This window comes from Solea solea, chromosome 6 (genome assembly GCF_958295425.1).
Source record: "Solea solea chromosome 6, fSolSol10.1, whole genome shotgun sequence".
NCBI lineage: Eukaryota > Metazoa > Chordata > Actinopteri > Pleuronectiformes > Soleidae > Solea > Solea solea.
This window is the reverse complement of record NC_081139.1, coordinates 21,952,734-21,971,189: the sequence shown is the minus strand read 5'-3', so window position 1 is coordinate 21,971,189 and position 18,456 is coordinate 21,952,734. Positions and strand designations below refer to the sequence as shown.

General features: G+C 40.6%; 1 protein-coding gene across 1 annotated transcript; it reads right to left on the bottom strand.

The window, feature by feature from the left end:
- Nucleotides 1–742: 742 nt before the first annotated feature.
- Nucleotides 743–9,223, bottom strand: LOC131460954 (25-hydroxyvitamin D-1 alpha hydroxylase, mitochondrial). The gene is made up of 9 exons (XM_058631890.1): nt 8,788–9,223; nt 7,366–7,556; nt 6,223–6,413; nt 4,257–4,457; nt 3,660–3,823; nt 3,408–3,574; nt 2,591–2,672; nt 2,241–2,438; nt 743–1,852 (listed from the first exon to the last, which is right to left on the bottom strand). The coding sequence occupies exons 1-9, from the start codon at nt 9,013–9,015 to the stop codon at nt 1,739–1,741; spliced, it is 1,536 nt and encodes a 511-aa protein (XP_058487873.1). The 5' UTR covers nt 9,016–9,223; the 3' UTR covers nt 743–1,738.
- Between the last annotated feature and the right edge of the window lie 9,233 nt (nt 9,224–18,456).

Below are 18,456 nucleotides of genomic sequence, written 5' to 3'. Positions count from 1 at the left end.
CGATCACCACGGTATGCATTATACTGAATACATTTGTGAAGTACACTAGATATTATATATATTGATTAAATCAAGGGAATCAACACAATTATAGCATAGTATAATATTTTTTAATTATTTGTGTTATAGCAGAATTTGACTATATTTACGGTATCTCTTTTTTCATGAGCCTGGAGAAGCAACCTGTGTGCAGCTGTATATCCCAATATGTCTTGAGCTATAGCCTATATTATTATTATACTATATTATTACAGAAAGGATTTGATTCACAGCGTGATATTATTTCTGTCACTGTGTAGAACTAATGAACATGTCAATGCTACAAGAAATGTATAATCCAGAGTAATCAGGAGCATGCACCTATCTGGCATCTGCAGATTATATATTCTATTATATATTATATACACTTCTGTTTTGAAGTGAATTTTCAGTGAGTTTTACATAATTGTTCTGGTCTAAAGGACAGGAAGAGGAGGCAGTAGAGTGATTTTATTTGTGTGTGTGTGCAAACATTGACCCACAGCTGCTGCACCTCAGCCCACTCTCCATCCACATGTCACACAGGAACTTTGACACTCGCCTTCCTAGAAATTATTGCCTGTGAGCCAAAAGGCTGTTCATTGTGACTATGACATAATGTGTTTAATGCATTATACCAAATCTGACGCAGCAGATGGTGTTAAAAGAGGATTAAATCCAGAGACAACACATAAGAAACACATGATATTATTGATTGTGCAATTTGAAACCTTTTTTTATTTACATTTACAGTAAGAGTTTCAACAGCTGTTAAATTACAAAAATAAATACAGAAGTTTAACAAGTTTACAAAATGGTGACACTACATGTCACTTGTGGGTTGAGATGTAAAAAATAAAAACACATTTAAGATATCAACTTTGCAGCTCTGTGCTGCAACAATGAATTGTGACATACAATTTACATTTGTACAAAGCCTGAGTGCAGAGTCGCCTACTTATGAGATTTCAGTGGCACTATGTATTTATAACAGCTGCCAAAGTCTTGGCACAGAGAAATGGGTCAAAAGGACCTTAATAAAATACACTTATCAATAAGTCAAAGAGATTATCGACATTTTCACTCTCTCACAGTAGCGATAAGAGCTGGAAGTTATAAAAACAGTGTCTCCATCATGTGCCGGTCTGAGGTCCTGAGTCATTTACAGTGCACTGTGTATCTCAGACTTTAAGAAAAATGTAAGACAGGAATGCTTGATACTGTCATGTTGTGCGTATGAATGAATGAATGAATGAATGAATGAATCAAGGATCATTAGGAACGACTTACTTTAAATATCCTTTTACTTCTAGTCTGACTCACTTTAAGGACAGAAATGAAACGCTGTGTGAAATTAAATGAAGATCACAGATTTGCTTGTGCAAAGACTTAAGTGCTTAATGGTCATTTCCTTTTAAAAAATACAGTATTAAAGTTGGAGCTTCACCTCTCCCAGTGGAAAGCTTTAGTCGTTGAGTCATCACTCATGATTGTCCTTCTACATACTATATGTCCGCCTGTACAGACGTGGTAACAGGAGCGGAGCGCTGTGGTCTCAGTGGTGTTGGAGGGTGAAGGTCTGTGATCCACTGTGTGCACCACACTCACGGTTCCTGTGATAACGCCACCTGCCAGTGCTCTCTCTCTCCCTCTCTCTCTCTCTCTCTCTCTCTCTCTCACACTCGCATGTCACGTAACTGTTGGAGCTCGACCGAGTCGGTCATCGTTCAACAAACTGGAGGTTAATGACATTTTCAGGAACTAGAAGTGTTCGCGTCATGGGCTTCACAGAAACCCCTTCTGGATCTGGCTTCACGTCAAACTCTACGAGGATCTAAGAGGGCAGAAACAGGGAGAGCAGATTTAGTGCTGGGTGACTAACTAAAAATAAAAGAAAGTAGTCACGTGTGTTAAATCGTGACTCCGAACCAAAATCCCTGGATTAAATAATCAAATTAAATCATTCAGGAGCAAGATTTGTACAATGGTTTAAACCGCTTTGTTGGAAACGGTGATAAATGGTATTTAATCGTAGATAAAACACTTGTTAAATCATTTAAATGATCTGTATACATATGGCATGGACTGTATGTCTTCATATATACTATATATACATCGTATTACATAACAGAGATTAAAACTGTTTTCGATAACTAATGAAACCCTGATTTTCTTCACCTGCTCAGGGTTGTCTTAAAATAAATAAAATCTAGCCAACTCACCCTGGCAAGTGCCAGATAGAGCTCCAGCTCAGCGATGCGACGACCTATGCAGCTGCGTTTTCCTACACCAAACGGCACAGAGGCGTATGGGTGATGAGTCTGATCCTTGTTCAACCACCGATGAGGCTGGAATTTGTCTGGATTCAGAAACACTGCCGGATCCCGGGATGTTGCAAATTGACAGAGGGTAATTAGAGTCTGCATGGAGAGAATTTAGGGTCAGGACAGGTGAACCATTAAAATACAATTCAACACAAAATGAAGACCCATTCTAATGTCATCACTGGCATATGTCAGATGTGAAATCATAGAGTTTGACTCCAATTGTGCACTTATTCCTTCACACTCACATTTTTCGGGATGAGGTATCCTCCGACCTGGATGTCTCTCTCTGTGATGACTCTTGCATTTGCAGGGATGACAGGGTATAACCTGAAAAACCCCACAGTGAAATAACACAGGTGTTATTACAGGGAAGATATGCTTTCATCACGACTTGATTGGAATATGTGTTAATATATTCATAATTCCACAATAATGTCATTGTTTTACATGCCAGACATGTGGAACGTTTGTTTTCAGTTGTACGTTTCCCTGTTGTGTTTTTGTGGGCGCCCTTGTCCCCCGTGCCCTCTTCCTCTCTCTCTCTCTCTGCCATTTCATTCCTATCGATTCTTATAGTATTTTATTATGTTTTCTTGTCATATATAAGCTTATTTTTCATCATTTCATTAATTCAGGGTCTCCACATGTGACAAGCTGGTGTTTCTTTCTTTGTTTTACATTTACATTTAAGCATTTAGCAGACGCTTTTATTCAAAGCAACTTACAAGAGAGGAATAAGCTACATAGGAGTAGTCTTGGAAAGAACTCCACTAGATAGGAACACTGGAACACTGTGGCCCTAACTGTTTCATTTAGCTGCCCGAGCTAATAATAACATCTACGCAATCAGGCCAGGTAAGCAATTAAGTGTTTTATTCTTAGCTTTGCCTACTCAGTGTTCAGTGAGCAAGTGCTGTAAGAAAACTAAAGAAATAATAAAAGAGTGCAAAAATAGAGCACTAAAATGAATAGTTCTCTCAAAAGAAGATACAGCACAAATGTGAGCCTTCAAATTAACATCCGACCATGGCTACAGGTAACACTGATAATATACCTGCATACCTGAGCACTTCTTTGACTGTGGCTTTCAGGAGAGGCATGTGAGCCACATCTGCCGCCTCTGCCACCCGTCGACCCTGCAGTACGTTCAGCACCTCGCTGCGGAGCGACTCCTGCACCTCGGGGTGACGGGACAGCTCATACAGGGACCAGGACATAGTGCTGGAGATCTGAAATGACCCGGCGTCAAAGAGTTTTTAACAACCCACTGGGTGGATTTGCGGCGAAGAAGAGGACAGAGGAGAAGTCACTCACTGTGTCAACTCCCGCGAGGAGCAGCTCTGTGACGTTGCTGTAGACGGTCTTTATGGGCAGGCCCGTCTGGGACAGGAAGTAGGTGAGATAGCGGCCCTCTACCTTCTCCCCACGAGCAACTTTCTCCGCTTCGGTAGTCAGACGCTGGTCGATGTGACCTTTTGCTGCAGGTACAGACATCACTGATCGTTATGACGGGGATGGTTATTGTGAAAAAAGACACTCCTAAGGATGCGGAGACACAGCGGTGTAAAATAGGAGGCTTATTAAAAGCCTATGAGGTTGGTTATTACCAAATTTGAGGACAAAGACTCTCCATTTTCTTACATTATCTTGTAATATTCCTTTAATGTCCTGCTTCCCAATCTAATGTAAAAGTGAGTGGGATGACAAACTACCAGTGTGGAAGAAAATGAACTATATTCCATCTTCATGACTGATATTTCTCTATAATATCCTCTAGAATGTGTCCAGGTCAAGGCCTTTTACAGTCAGAACTATACAGTTTTTAAAGCATACTTATATCTCTTTCTCTCCAGGTGGGCATATACATGTTTTTGCTATTTTCTTTTCACAGTTTGGGAGAAAATGACTTACCAAAGTCAAACATGTAGTCCCAGCACTGACAGAAGATGCTCCAGGGTTTGGGGAACAGCTGGTGTAACCAGCTTGGCATCGCCATAGTGAGAAGTGTCATCACAAACATTTTGTTGATGGACTGGATGAAACGCTCTGTCTCTTCGGGAACAACCCGATCCAGGCAACCGATTCTGGACTCAAACAGCACTGAGGAGATGCCTGTTAAACAGAGGAAGCGAGGCAGTGTCATACAGCAGCACTGTGTCCATGCTAAAAATAAACACAGGACTTCACAATCATATTTTTTTTGACCACAATCACACTTTTAAAGTCTAACCAAACGCTGTGTGTGTGTGTGTGTGTGTGTGTGTGTGAGAAACTGGGGCAAGGGGGGAGGAAACTAGGTCAGAGAGACATGCACTGTTTTGGTCATTACTCAGAAGTCCACAGGGGGCAATAGAGGTTCTGCACAGATGCATGATGTAGAATATGACCCAAAAAATAAGAAATGACTAGTTCAGCAATTACTTCTTGCTTGATGTGTCTTTACATTGTCAAGTTGTTGTTATGTATCTATTATAAATAGATGATATAATAGGTTTAATGTTGGGATTTCCTCATTTGGCAACATTTAGTATCTTTCTACTTGTCACGGGTCTAGTTCTAAGCTGAGCTTCTCTTCAACAATACCATGGCATCAAATAAACTTTTGAGAGCAGAGTAAATGCGACTCTGCGGTCACTGGATTGAGTCTGAGAAAATATGACAGGAAAATAAATTAATGTTGTGCTCGCTCTCTCTCTCCCTGTAGGAGTACCTGAGATAGAGAGAACATCAATTTTCTACCTCAAAAGAAAACTAGCCTGCAGATAACTGGAAAGCTCTTCAATCATATTTGGAAAACCCTGAAGACTGGAAAGCTGCTGCAGTCACGGAAAGCAACACTTTGTGACATTAACTGATGTAATGTGCTTTAAGAGCACATGTACTTATTCTTTTCCAGTGGGACCATTGGAAAAGGGAACATTTGACCATATATTCCATCCCTCACAATAACAAAAAGTGCAGCACTGCATTAAAGATTTCCCTCTCCCCGGCTATTTTACCAGCTTTTCGAGGTGGATCTTGAGGCGTCCACAGGCCAGATGGGATTTATAATCCCTCAACTGATTTCTGGGTCTGCCCTAAGGTCTTTCTCTCGTTGAATATTTCTGGTTCACCTGCAATAAATGGTGCATAAACCACAATATATGGCCCCTCATCATACCCGAAAAGCCTGTCACCCTATAAAGGAAAGTAATTTCCTTTCCTGAATCCAAAGATTTGCTTTGTGGCACCAAGGGTTGATATAGTTCTGCGTCGTTCTTTTTTAATTGTATCATTTTGCATGCTTGTTAATTCTCATTAATTCCCATTCCAGAATTCCCAAACTAAAGTTACTATGGGAAGTTTCTGGAAATGTACAGGACATACTCCTCCCTTTGCAGCCCTAGTAGCAACATCCACATTAATACTTGTGGTGTGCAAATCTGTCGGTCACTCACTCACTCGTGAACCAGGCCCCTAAATCCTTGACTGGAGACAGCGACTTACCCAGGCCAAGCTGGTGGGATCAATCCGAGCGTTTCCAACTAAAATCTCTGCCTTTTACTCCATTACACTTATCTGACAGCAGTACAGTAAGTCGTCTGTGCTTATTTTAAGTATCCAGGCTGACATAAGTCACGCCGACAGTCAATGTAAAGTGTCAAACTGAACCTAATCTGCACACTTCCTCTCATTTCCAGTGGACAGGTGATTTTAAATTGGGTGTAACTGTTGTAAATGTCAGGCTGTGACGAGCATGTGCCTTTTCAAATATCAGTAATATCACACTATCTCGCTTCCTGCCTGCGGCTGGCACTAATTACCAGCGCTGACATGGCGTGGTACGCCCTGGAGTGATGGACGACATTTCCATTCATCCGACTACTTGAAGCCTTACCCTCGAGGCCGAAGCGATAGAACTCGCTGGCGATATCGGTGACGAGGCCTTGCGGGTGTCTGCTGAAGCGAAGTTTGGCAATGAGGTCACTGACCACGCCGTTCAGGGTCTTATCATAAGCTTCCACTGCCTTTGGCCGCAGCATGTGCTTCCCCAGAAGACTTCTCACCGCCTGCCACTCCTCCCCCTCTCTGGGAACACACAGTGAAGACACACAGCTGAATTGTAGCCCTTGATGGGTTAAAGCCTCATGTCTGTTGCACTCAGTTAGCTTTTTTAAATCAGGTCAAACTGAGGGCTGAATGCTTTGAGGGAAATGTCTAATTGCAGTTCTCCCAAGAGATAATATGATTTTATGAATATGATGTTAGAAATAATGAATGAGTCTTCTGGTGAAGTAAGAATATGCTGAATAGCCACCAGGGGGCGACTACACTGGTTGCAAAAGTAACTCAGTTTGAAAGAAAGTCTATAGGAAAATGAGTCTACGCCTCATTTGATTTACAGCAAACATTTTCCTGAAGAGTTAATGGTCTCAATTGCTTGTTTGGGGTAAAATGTACATTATATGTAAAATAGGTTGCAGGTGATGTGAATTCACATGTGAAATTTGTTTAGGAAGCAAAATTAAAAAAAGAAAAAAGAAAGAATTCTGAGGAAAAGGTTAATATTTGGATGTTGTAATTGAGTGGTAATGCTCCATCATGTTATAAACAAGTGGCAACTACTCACTCTGAATTCCTCAGATTAATAAAACAATATAGATTAAAGTCAGAATTCTGAGAAAAAGACTTTGAATTCTTACTTAAATTTAACTTAAATACTTTTCTTTTTATTAATCTGAGGAATTCAGATCCAGCGGTTTTTACTTGTTTATAATATGATGGAGCATTACCACACAATACAAGATCCAAATATTGACTTTTGTAATGTGTATGTAAGTGTTTTATTAACGATGAAAAATATAACTTATAATAAATTGCAGCTTTTCCAATTTGGAAATTGTGATTTACCAAGTTGCAATTTCCATTTGAAAAGGATTGATTATTCCACCTCATATGAAATTTGATCCAACATTGTATCTGAGAGAAAAAAGTTAAATTAAGTCAGAATACGTGTGGATGATGTGGATTAATCACTCACGATGTCAAGAGTCCATAGTGATGCCCCCTGAGTTTCCTGTAGTCCTTCCAGGAGGAGAGATCAGAGCGCATGGGGTGCTGACCCTCCTGCCTCAGCACCTGCTCGACGAGTGCTGGATCAGCCACGTGCACTGTGAGGATGGGGCCAAAACTTGCCTTCCACATGGGGCCATAGCGCTGCAGGCCTTCCAGCTGGGACACGAGACAGAGGTTTAGATTTGGTTAAGAAACACACAGGCATCATCTCTGGGATACACTGTTTTAGTTTAAAGCTCAGTGCAGAAATGAAACTTCTTTCAAACCACTTATTATTAGATAATTTAGGTGAGGACATATCATTTTGATCTGAAAAGTCTTTATCCTTACTTGGCAGACGTGTTCAGAGAAGGTGGTTAGATTCATGTGTAAAGTGTGTAATACCCAGTGCACAGTTTATGACATGTAACAGAAATGTTTTGATGTATCTTAAACATTGTAAAAGATTCCAATTCACTCAAAATGTCTTTTCCTTATCATTGCTTCGCTGCATGTGCAAACGAGTGATATTTGAGTAGAGTGTGAAGGTATTAAACCTAGAAGGCTTTTTAATTTGCATCTAAGGTGCTCACCTTACACTTGAATTTAAAACGTGTTCGAACAAGCATGTTATGTGGCAACTAGTCTGGAAGCCAATCATCATGCAGCATGAGAACTTCCACAGGAAACCTCCTGAGATTTTTGTGATTTCACTGCCCTCTAAGGTTAAAACAAGAGTGACACTGGTTTGGTGTAAATAACACAACTACAATTAATGCAATGTTAAGTTTTACATTGGTATTGGTATTAGAGCTGAAACAATTACCTGATAAATCGATTACTAAATTAATCGTCAACTCTTTTGATAACCAAATAATCGGTTTGAAGCATTTTTCATGATTAACACAAGGTTTCCAATTGTTTTAGCTTCTTGGATGTGAATATTATGTTTTTTTGCTCCATATAACAAAAAAATCATTTTGGTTTGTGGACAGAACAAGACATTTGAGAACATCATCATTTCCAGGTTTGACAAACTCGACATTTTTCAGCATTTTCGGACATTGTATGGACCAAACAATTACTCGATTAATCGTGAAAATAATCGACAGTTGCAGCTCTAATTTGTATTAATAATAGTCAAACACCGGCTACTTTGAGGTGGTGGGAGGGGGCCCCCCAAATGAAATTCAGCTTAGGGCCCAATAATGGCTTGGGCCAGCCCTGCATAAGATCCTAACTTTATTGTCATTATAGGAACAAGCAGTTGATTAATATATAAAGAAAAGGGAGTCTGCCAACTGAGAATAAAAACAATTAAAATAAAACATGATGCAACATAACATCCTACTGTATGAACTTCTGTTTAAAAAAAAAGTGAACTCCTGTCAAACTTTCATGTCTCTACCTGTAACTCGTGCAGACGCGACAGCCCCCGTTTTGCGAACAGGTCCCAGGCGAAGCTGGACACGGACGGTCCGGGCATCTGCTGCAGCGTCTTAAGCTCGTGCAGCGCGCCGCGCGCCGCGCCGGCTGGCGCGCCCTCGCTGCACCTCTCCATCCACTTGAGCAGTGGGGAGACGCCGCGGCCGGACACTCGGAGAGCTTGCTGCACCATCCTTCTCACAGTGGTCATGGAGCGGTGGCCGGACCTCTGTGCTCATTTTGGCTCTATTTATAACACGCGGTGTGCTCCTCAAACCTGCGGAGATAAAGCTGTACATTTTCTGATTCTGAGCCAATCATGAGTAAAACGCGGCGCAGGCCCCTCCCCGTCCGGATAACAGTGAGAGGGCGTGAGTCCGGAGGAAGGTGTGTCCAATCAGAGGCCAGAGCGGAGACCATCCCAGGAACAGCACACGTGTAAGTGCTGGATAAATAATACTTGACTACCATGTAAACTGTCCAGTCTTATCTGTTGGAGATACACCAGTCTGTCTGTTTGCGTGTCGTCTTCTTCTAATTCTTCTTCTTCTTCTCCTTCTCATAATAATTTGCAGTAGGCTGAACACTGGGAGGTGAAATGCTGCCCTCCACAGTTCAAAGTTGTTAATCAGTGTTTTTGATTGATGACCATTAATGATGTTGACCTTTCGACCCCTATCATTTGATGACACTAGATGACTAGATGACCCCATTCCACATGGCATCATGTGATGGACCTTTTGACCCACAGACCTAACCGAGACCCTTTTCCGCACCGCTGTGTTGCTCCTGACAGTCCTGTATGAGGCAGTCTGTTAACATCCAAACACACACACACCAACACATTCTTGTACAGCATTCAGAGACCTAATGCTCTCTCTAGCCCTTTACCTTAAATGCTTAACCCTAACCTTTGACCTAACCCTAACTAAAACCCAATAATAGTATGTATAAAGTGTGACAGTTGTGAGGACCAGCCAAATTGTCCTTGCTTCCTGTGGTTTGATGGGCCGTGGTGACAAGATGCCGCATAGTTTGAAAAAACTCTAATTGTTGCATCATTTACTTCTTCAAAACTTTTTAAAACACTCTTCAATTATTTCAGGATTAGATTACAGCTAAGATTCGTAAGGGTGTTTCCCTGTAAGTGCCGTTTCTGTGATTTAATCCAATATTTTCTCAGATCCAAAAACTGCTAGTGTTGCAGATTATGATTTGACCAGACGGGTTAGGGTGCTTGCCCATTTCAAGCCCATGCCCACTTTTTACCCTTTCCAGGCTACCTGGATACTAGGTGGGCATGGGCTTGAAATGCGCAAATTATGCAGGTCCCATATGTTTTTTGTAACTTGGGCCCCACATGGAAAGCCATGTGTATAAACATGCATTGGATCCATATTGGTCAGTGCAAATATAACCCTTTATGGGGCCCATATGGACATGCAGGTAGGAAACAAGTTCTTTTTTTATTTCATTTTATTCTTAATCTTTATTTAGCTATAGTGTCATTAAGATTAACATTTCTTTTTTAAGAGAAACTTAAGAACGAGAAGCGATTATAAAACGGAATCAACTAAAAAAATGGACAATACATTGATATGACGCCATAACTGAGCCAAAAATAAAGAAAAACGACAAACTCATAAGAACATAAAGCTTTAAAATCCTCCACAGGAAAACAAGTCTGTTTTTGCCCTGTTTATTGTTTATATCTGTTTGTTGTTCTGTCCAATGTTTCTGTCTTAAATGTACTGCTTTAGGCATTAACTGTCCTTTAAGTTTATCTCTTGTCTGTGTACTGACTTCCCACTTGACTTGCCTTTATCAAAAGGACAAAGAAAAAGATTGTTTATATTTCGTTCCGTTTCTGTGTGGATAGGCCCTTAGTAAATTATGGTCCAGTTAAGAGCACATATGGTCCAGTTAGGGGTGCATATGAGTGGACACTAGTATGATTGACAGCTGTATCATCCAAAAGGCGCCGGGTTGTTGGTGTCATCTTTGAACCTCTGTTTGCAAAATGCCAAATCACAAATTTCGAGGCTTCAAACAGGAGTTCAGACTTTTATGTTTGACGTCAGCACACCCTGATGTCGAGGCATCTTCTGCTCTTTACACTCTCACCATTAAATGTAACTAATTCTAACATCACTCTAATGGTGTGTAGTTACTGACAGAGCCGGCCCAATGCAAAAGCAAACTAAACACCTCCTTAGGGCACCATGACCACCCCCTAGAGAATTTCATTATCTTTTTATTTATTTATTTATTTATTTATTTGTTTAATTTTATTTTAGTTAGTTGTTTGTGCATGATGATAACATTACCCAAGCCAAAGCATGGAAGTGTTAAAAAACACAATAGGTCAGAGTAGTGATTCCTACTGCCTTAGAGCTTAGGCCGTGACAACCATGACGTTCATGAGAGAGAGGAGCATTAAAAATGTCTCAGAAACATGGATATTCCTCTGGAGGTGAAAAAGGAAATGACAAAAGACGCCAAGATAATGACATGTTTGAATCGCAGAATTCCCCCAGAAGCATCATGTAATTTACTGCTTTATTATTGGAGTTGATAAAGGCCCCAATATCAAGTTTAGCTCCGGGGCCCATGAAGGCTTGGATTCTTCTGTCAAACACTGGTGCCCACAGATATTAGATCCCCTGTGGTTACTGGATCATGCACTGGAGGTGCTAAAATAAGAGATGTGAATAAATAAGAATAAAGTCAAAGAAAGACAGCGGAACATCATTTTAAATGTATGCCTGAAATATAAGCATCAAAAACTGCGTCTCTTTTCCAGACCTGCTGACGTGATTATCAGATTTTTTGCTGACCTGGAGGATTTCCGAGCAATAGAGAAAATCCTGACCTGATTTCTGCTGAACTGGAAGTTGTCCAAAGCACCACGTGTGTGAACTGTGAAGAAATAAACGCAGGGTTATTCTTGGAATCTTGCTAACACAGAAACAGAGGACGAAGTGGCACTGGTAGGTATGTCATAATTAGGCCCATGGTTTGGCCTTGTGTGTTAATCTCCGAATTACATTCATAGTTAACTCACTTTATTTTTTATATATCGCTCTCATGCATACATTTAAACATATTTACTGCTTATAAGATGAGCCCAAGCCTGACCCGGCAGAATACAGTCAAGTAAGTAAGTGCGTTTTATTTATACAGCACATATATGAAATCACAAAGTGCTTCACAAGGCAATACAAGTAAAATACATAAAATACCAACAACAACAACAACAACAACATTAAAAACATAGGCCCATTTAAAAAGGAAAGTCTTTTACTGAACACTGTCTAGACACCAACAGTGTCTAGACAGTGTTCCACAGTCTAGGTGCTACTGGTTCAAAGGAGTGATCACCTTGAGTCTTGAAATGGGACTTTGGGACCACAAGTAACATCTGAGATGTTAGGAGAAGTTTTACCATGCAACGCTCTAAAAGTTAGGGTCAAGATTTTAAAATGGATTCTAAAATTCACTGGTAACCAGTGAAGGGAGGCTAAAGCAGGCATGATATGAGTTGAGCATGTTGCTCAAAGGAGAGTCAAGGATAACACCTAGGTTCTGCACATAGGGCTGGACAGAAGACACTGTCAGGGGCAAAAATAAGGGTTTCTGTTTTCAGTGGTCTTAAAAGAACAGTACAGCTGGATATCCTCAGCGTAAAGACGGTGAGACACATCACTGTACTTGCTAATTATCTGTCTTAAAGGAAGCAAATATAAAACATTGGGCCCAAGACGGAACCCTGAGGTGCCCCACACGTAAGATGTCTCGATTCAGACAGGAACTGATTTATAAAAACATAGAGGTAAGAGGAGAACCATTCTAAAACCCTCTCCTGAGAGCCCAACCACATCTCGAAGTAGACCACACTACACCACTGATGCCTACATGCATTGAGGTGCTGCCATGTGATTGGCTGACTAGATACATGTAGATGAATAGGTGTACCTAACAAAGTGGCTGGAGAATGTATAGTGGCGTGTGGTGCTTTTTAAAGCATATTTCAAAAGTTATTGAAAGTGAATATACAGTATATGAATGTCTCACTGCATACAGTTAATTATATTCCCTTCAGCATATCACAGTGAGGATGCAATAGATCATTCAAATAGAACATAAATAGAACAACCACAAAATGAATCCACATAAACTATTGTGTAATGGTTTTTTTACCCGCTTACATTAAAAGAAAAAAAAGTGCTTGTGCACTAATAAAAATGTGTCAGATCTTGGCTCACTTTAAAATAAAGCAGTCAGTGTTAACAGCAATACAGATACACGTCACATCATAAATATAATCAAGACAAATTAGTGCATGTACTAAAAAAATAGATTCAACTGCTTTGCCAAGACGTACTCAACGGAAATATTCCTCTTGGGTTCATACTGTACTTTTTTTTGATGATGGTGATGTGTACTTTCTCTGAAATATGTGATTATTAATCCTTTCAGCCACCTATTACTGCAGTGCTATGTCATAGCCCTTTAAATCATAATTTATGACTATAATATGCAAGCCAAATGCTATAATCTGAAAGGCGTGTACATAAATGTGTGCAGCCTGAAGGTGAAAGGAATGTGGCTCGGTGCCCGAAACTAAGCTCAGCAGCTGACAAAAGGTGACATATTAGCTTTTCTTCTGTCTGCTTACGATATGTCAGAGCGCAGAGTGTCGTCGATTATGCAACGACATGCAGAGGATTTACAGCCGTGTTGCAGGTCTGATACGCTCAGACTCTGTCGTTAACTGGCTGCGTGGAGATTCACTGCCTGAAACGGTGATTCAGGGAAAGTCCTTTCACATGTCGGTCCAGTCTGCTGTCAAGGTAAAGGGGTCAGGTCTCACGTGTCAGCACTCTACAAAAGTCTACTCAAAAGTGTTTGATTTATCTGGCTAAACAAGTCACCTGCAGTTTTCTGCACGGAATAGGAACAGAATGTACTCCACTGTTGCTACACTTTCAATCTTTTTATTATCGATATTATTGATTCTTTTTATCACGTCTAATGTTGCTGGAGGTCACAGACGACTGAGTCTTTCATTGCATTGGATCATGCTGTCATAGGTCACATGACATCAAGGATACAGTTATTTGTACAGCTACAGCATTCACATTTATTTGTTTTTAGTTAATTTAATCACCTGTTGTTTTATGTCATTGAAAAAGTAGGACAGCTGCAGCTTTACAGAGTAAAACCTTGAGGATAATAACATGAGGGGGAAACCTTTTTCTCCCCTCAGTGCTACATCCATCACCTCTCATGTGACCTCACTATTTACACTATTTAAAGTGAGCATGTGAATCAGACTTCTTCTTCTTCTTCTTCCATGGAAGCAACACGAATGTGTGTGTGTGTGTGTGTTCCTGTGATGCTGGGTCCTGAAGACGAGAGTGCTGCGTGGAGCAAAGATCAGAGCCCACAATCAGATCCTGCTCGGTCAGAGAATGTCTGACACGAGACGTGTTCTTGAGACTTCCTCTGTGCACAATTATCTCCAGGAGGGGAAGATAAACCATGACCTCTGAAATCTACATGAACACATAAACAACATTTAAGGTCACAAGTGCCCCACTGAGTTTTGCAATTACACAAACTGACTGTTCAGACTTTTTCTTTTCGACATCACGTTGAACATACGTCTGCAATAAAAACATGAAGTTGCACTTCTTGCTTCTCACCAGAAAACGATGTACATTGTTTTAGTACATCTCGCCCTGGCACAGTGGCTCACATGCTCATCTTTGGTTTCTTGTGCAACAGTTTAGTAATTGCAGCCCACACAAGGAGCTGGCTCCCCAAAGCGAGACATTTTTTAATTAATCTGGGTTTGCCTGAGTAACAGGAGATTAATATTGATTGTGGAAAATATATAAGGAAATCCTGTGAAAGAATGGCTTCTTTGTGCTGTCATGCAGCATGAGCGGATGTGGCCCAGTTGTAGCTCATGCTATAGAGCATGGCAGCGATAGCCAAAGAGGTATTTCCCTTTATTGTATTGGCCGCATGCCCAGAAGGAGACTGCTATACTCCCACACTAGTGTGTTAAAGTTCACGGCTGTAGTCTGACTGTCTGGATATCAGCACAGATACACACACACACACACACACACACACACACACACATCGATATGTGTATATATACCCGGAGGTGCACATGAATGAGCAGTTGTGTTAACTGTTGTCCATCACTCATCAGGCACTACTGTTCTACACGGTGTTTGAATTGACACGTTTATTACATGCTCACTCATACACATTCAGTCACGGCGCGTGGTGTCTGTTTTTACCCTGACCTCATAAATCCAGTGCATAATATCCTCCTCGCCACAGTATAGCACCAACCAATGTGTCATATATATCATATATCTGGAAAAAGATAAATAAGAATATTATCAAAAAAAGCATAAGAGCAGCCATGGCCAAGTAGAAAGGGAACTTGGCATGTTACCGGAGGGTTGCTGGTTCCTGGGCTGCTCAGTGGCTGCCCACTGCTCCTAATTCTAGGAAGGATCCTAGTAGAGGATGGGTAAAGAGTAGAGAAAGAATTTCCAACACGGTTGTAGTGGTTAGCAGCAAGAAGACCCAGGTTTGCTCCCCCTGTGACCCTCATGTGGAGGATAAAGCGATAGATAGATAGATAGATAGATAGATAGATAGATAGATAGATAGCACTAGCAACACAATTTGAACAGATAAAAAAGAGAGTGTATTTTTGTTTAAAAAAAACAAAACAAACCTGAACTGGACAGATATCTGTATCATATTGGACACAAACTGCCTTTAGGAATCACTGTGTTCAGGCAGCAGAAATGTCTTTAAGCTGCGAGTGATCATATGTGAATGTGGTGATGAAGACTGACAAACACTGACAAACACTGTCATAACTGATAAAGACTGTGTAAACCTGTGTGTGTGTGTGTGTGTGTGTGTGTCCTCATCAGTGTCACAGCTACTGTACATAATGATGAGCTAACATAATTTTCATTGGGATGAAAATAACAACGAAAGAATAACTGTACGGTGACAATTGTAAAAGCTCAGCTCGATCGTGTTCAGCAGGAAACGTGAAGAGCTCTGGACAGAAAAACCCACAAACCTGCGACAAAGTCATAATCAGCTCTTTGCGGCGAGTGTGATTACATCCAATCACATGGATGACTATCACAGTTTTGTGATGAGCTCTCGTACTATAGACGTCTTGTACAAATACACTGTGATTGCATGTTTTGTTTGCATTCTGCTGCCTGAACATACATAGTTGACCTAAATGCTGTTCTAAAAGCCTGATTACAGTCTTTGTCTCCACTGTTTTTCTCTCAACAGCCTTCCCACTTCAAGTAGCTCTGAATTTTCTCTTCTCAGCAGCTTGTGTTTACTCTTATCCGAGTTAATTTGTTTGGCACATTTTTTACTATATATAACGTGTGTATGCATCTATATAAGTTTTTGCAATGCGTATGGTTTTGTGGGTACTTGTTTCTTCAGATTCAAGGAGGAATTAATCACACATTAATCACACAGACGGTGATGAATGATTCCTTATTTGTCCGTAATTGCAACGGCAAATTTGGTGTTTGCGTATTAATGATTACATTGCTTAGTATTTAAATTTCATGATTGCCTATAATAACATTACAGATCTACTTGTTCTTTTATTTGGTATTGATTATTAAAATAATATTTTAAACGATCAAAATGACCACAAGGGCTCGTCTGTAAATGCAACAGTTAAATTCACGGCAAACTCGACGCATCAGGCTCTTTTTTTTCCCCTGTGGAAATGATTTGCTGCACATGCCAGATTCTATTGTAATAATGATTATTTACTGAAATTATAGCAGCTCCAAGAAGCTGTAATTGTATCTACATGTCAAAACAATAAACATTTGCTAATTGTACAATAAGACTAATGGCAGAATAAAATAACAAAACAATCATTTATGTCCACGTTTTTTCCCTAAGAATGACGTGAGAGAAAACACAGTGTCAAGAATGAAGGATTATGGTTAGAAAAAGCTATGAATTACACTATTTTCCTTAAAAAAAAAACACGATTGTGATGATGGCAGTCAAGGCTCATAATGAAGACACTTAATACCAAAAGAGAATTCTCATTCCTCTCAATCACAGTGGTCATCATCATCATCATCAGACTCCAAAAACAAAATGAGGTCAGATTGAGCTTAACCTATAGCCAGCGTGCAGCAGTCTAGACATAACCGATGACCACTTGGAACTGTGTCATATTTGAGTCATCTGAGACTTCAATAATGAAGCGGGCACATGTCAGGAGCAGCAGGTGTAAACACTTAACGAAGCCCCGCAGCTGCTTCACTTCAAATTAATTACTGGTGTCCATCAGCAACAAAGTTTACTTAGAAAAATTCAGACGGATCACATTTCCTCAGCGGACATATGGTACACGTCGGACTCACAGCAGAGAGAGCTGTATTATTTCAGTGATGGTACGAGTGTTGGGTTCTGACCTTTTGCTGCAGGAAATGAAACAAAACAACTATATTGTACGAATCCTGGATAAAGGGATACTTGACTTTGAGCAGTCCACACTGTCATGTCAATTTGATTGATAAATTACAATTGAGTCTTTTCGCTATTAAGAAACGTTGCATGTGCAAACACAGCGTGTTGTACGTGTGCGACAGAGTAGCTGCAGTAGAGAGACACTGGTATTGTCTTTGTGATTACCCAGAAGTCCTCAGGGGGCGACAGACGTTCCACACGGGAGCTTTAAAGGAAGAGGAACGAGAACACAAATGAACGTTTCTTGCAATAAAAGACAGAATGAGAGGGTGGCTTATTATCTGCAGCCAAAGCAGGTAAGTCATTCCCGTCTGAGGGGAAGCAGCAGGAAAGGGTAATAAGCTGAATATGCAGAGTCACAAACAGACAGGGAGAGAATTAATCAAATATGAAGAAAATATCAGGTTGGAAAGTCAGGTGAGAGGACGTTTCAGACCTGCAGCACTGCAATCACTCTTTTGTAGTATGGCACAATCAGGGAGAATGTTTGGATTTGGGCATCACATAAATTACTAAACACTCCTGGGTGAGCCTGGGTTGATTGCTTTTTGGATAATAAACCACAGAAAATGGCAATAACCTGGATTAGACATTAGGTTTATTTAGCTTATGTTAAATTTATAAGGTGTAATGGTGATTTGACTTTTATTTGTTTTGTTTGTCTTTTTTAATTAATGTTACACACAGAACCCTTAAAGAACTTTGCAAGTCTGGTCGCTTTTTTGCCTTTTCCCCACTATGGAGCACCGCCTACAGTACATATTTTATACCACACCACTGTAAACCGTCCACCGTTTTAACCTGATTGTTGTAAAATACCACCACTGACGCTCCCCCCTGCCTTCCCCTCTCCTGGCCATGTGCATCTGTTTCCAGTGGCACCAGCAAACACAAGCTGTGGAGCCATGTCCATGCTGGTCAGCATCCATTTTGCGAGATTCTGTGTTTTTCAATTCCCAGTCCGATGTTTACCAGCGTGTGGCCCCCTCGCTTGGTCAGACAGTCGTTTCCTCTTCCTCGCTTCCCCCGACAACAACTTTCTCTGCTTGTTTTTCGCCGACTCTGCCACAATGAACATCAC

What these genes read in the sequence shown, in the direction of transcription:
- LOC131460954 (XM_058631890.1), bottom strand. Translation starts at nt 9,015, where the DNA reads ATGACCACTGTGAGAAGGATGGTGCAGCAAGCTCTCCGAGTGTCCGGC. An exon ending in CACTATGGACTCTTGACATC is followed by an intron (nt 6,414 to 7,365) that starts GTGAGTGATTAA and finishes GTGTGTTCCCAG; the next exon opens with AGAGGGGGAGGAGTGGCAGG. An exon ending in CTATCGCTTCGGCCTCGAGG is followed by an intron (nt 4,458 to 6,222) that starts GTAAGGCTTCAA and finishes TCTGTTTAACAG; the next exon opens with GCATCTCCTCAGTGCTGTTT.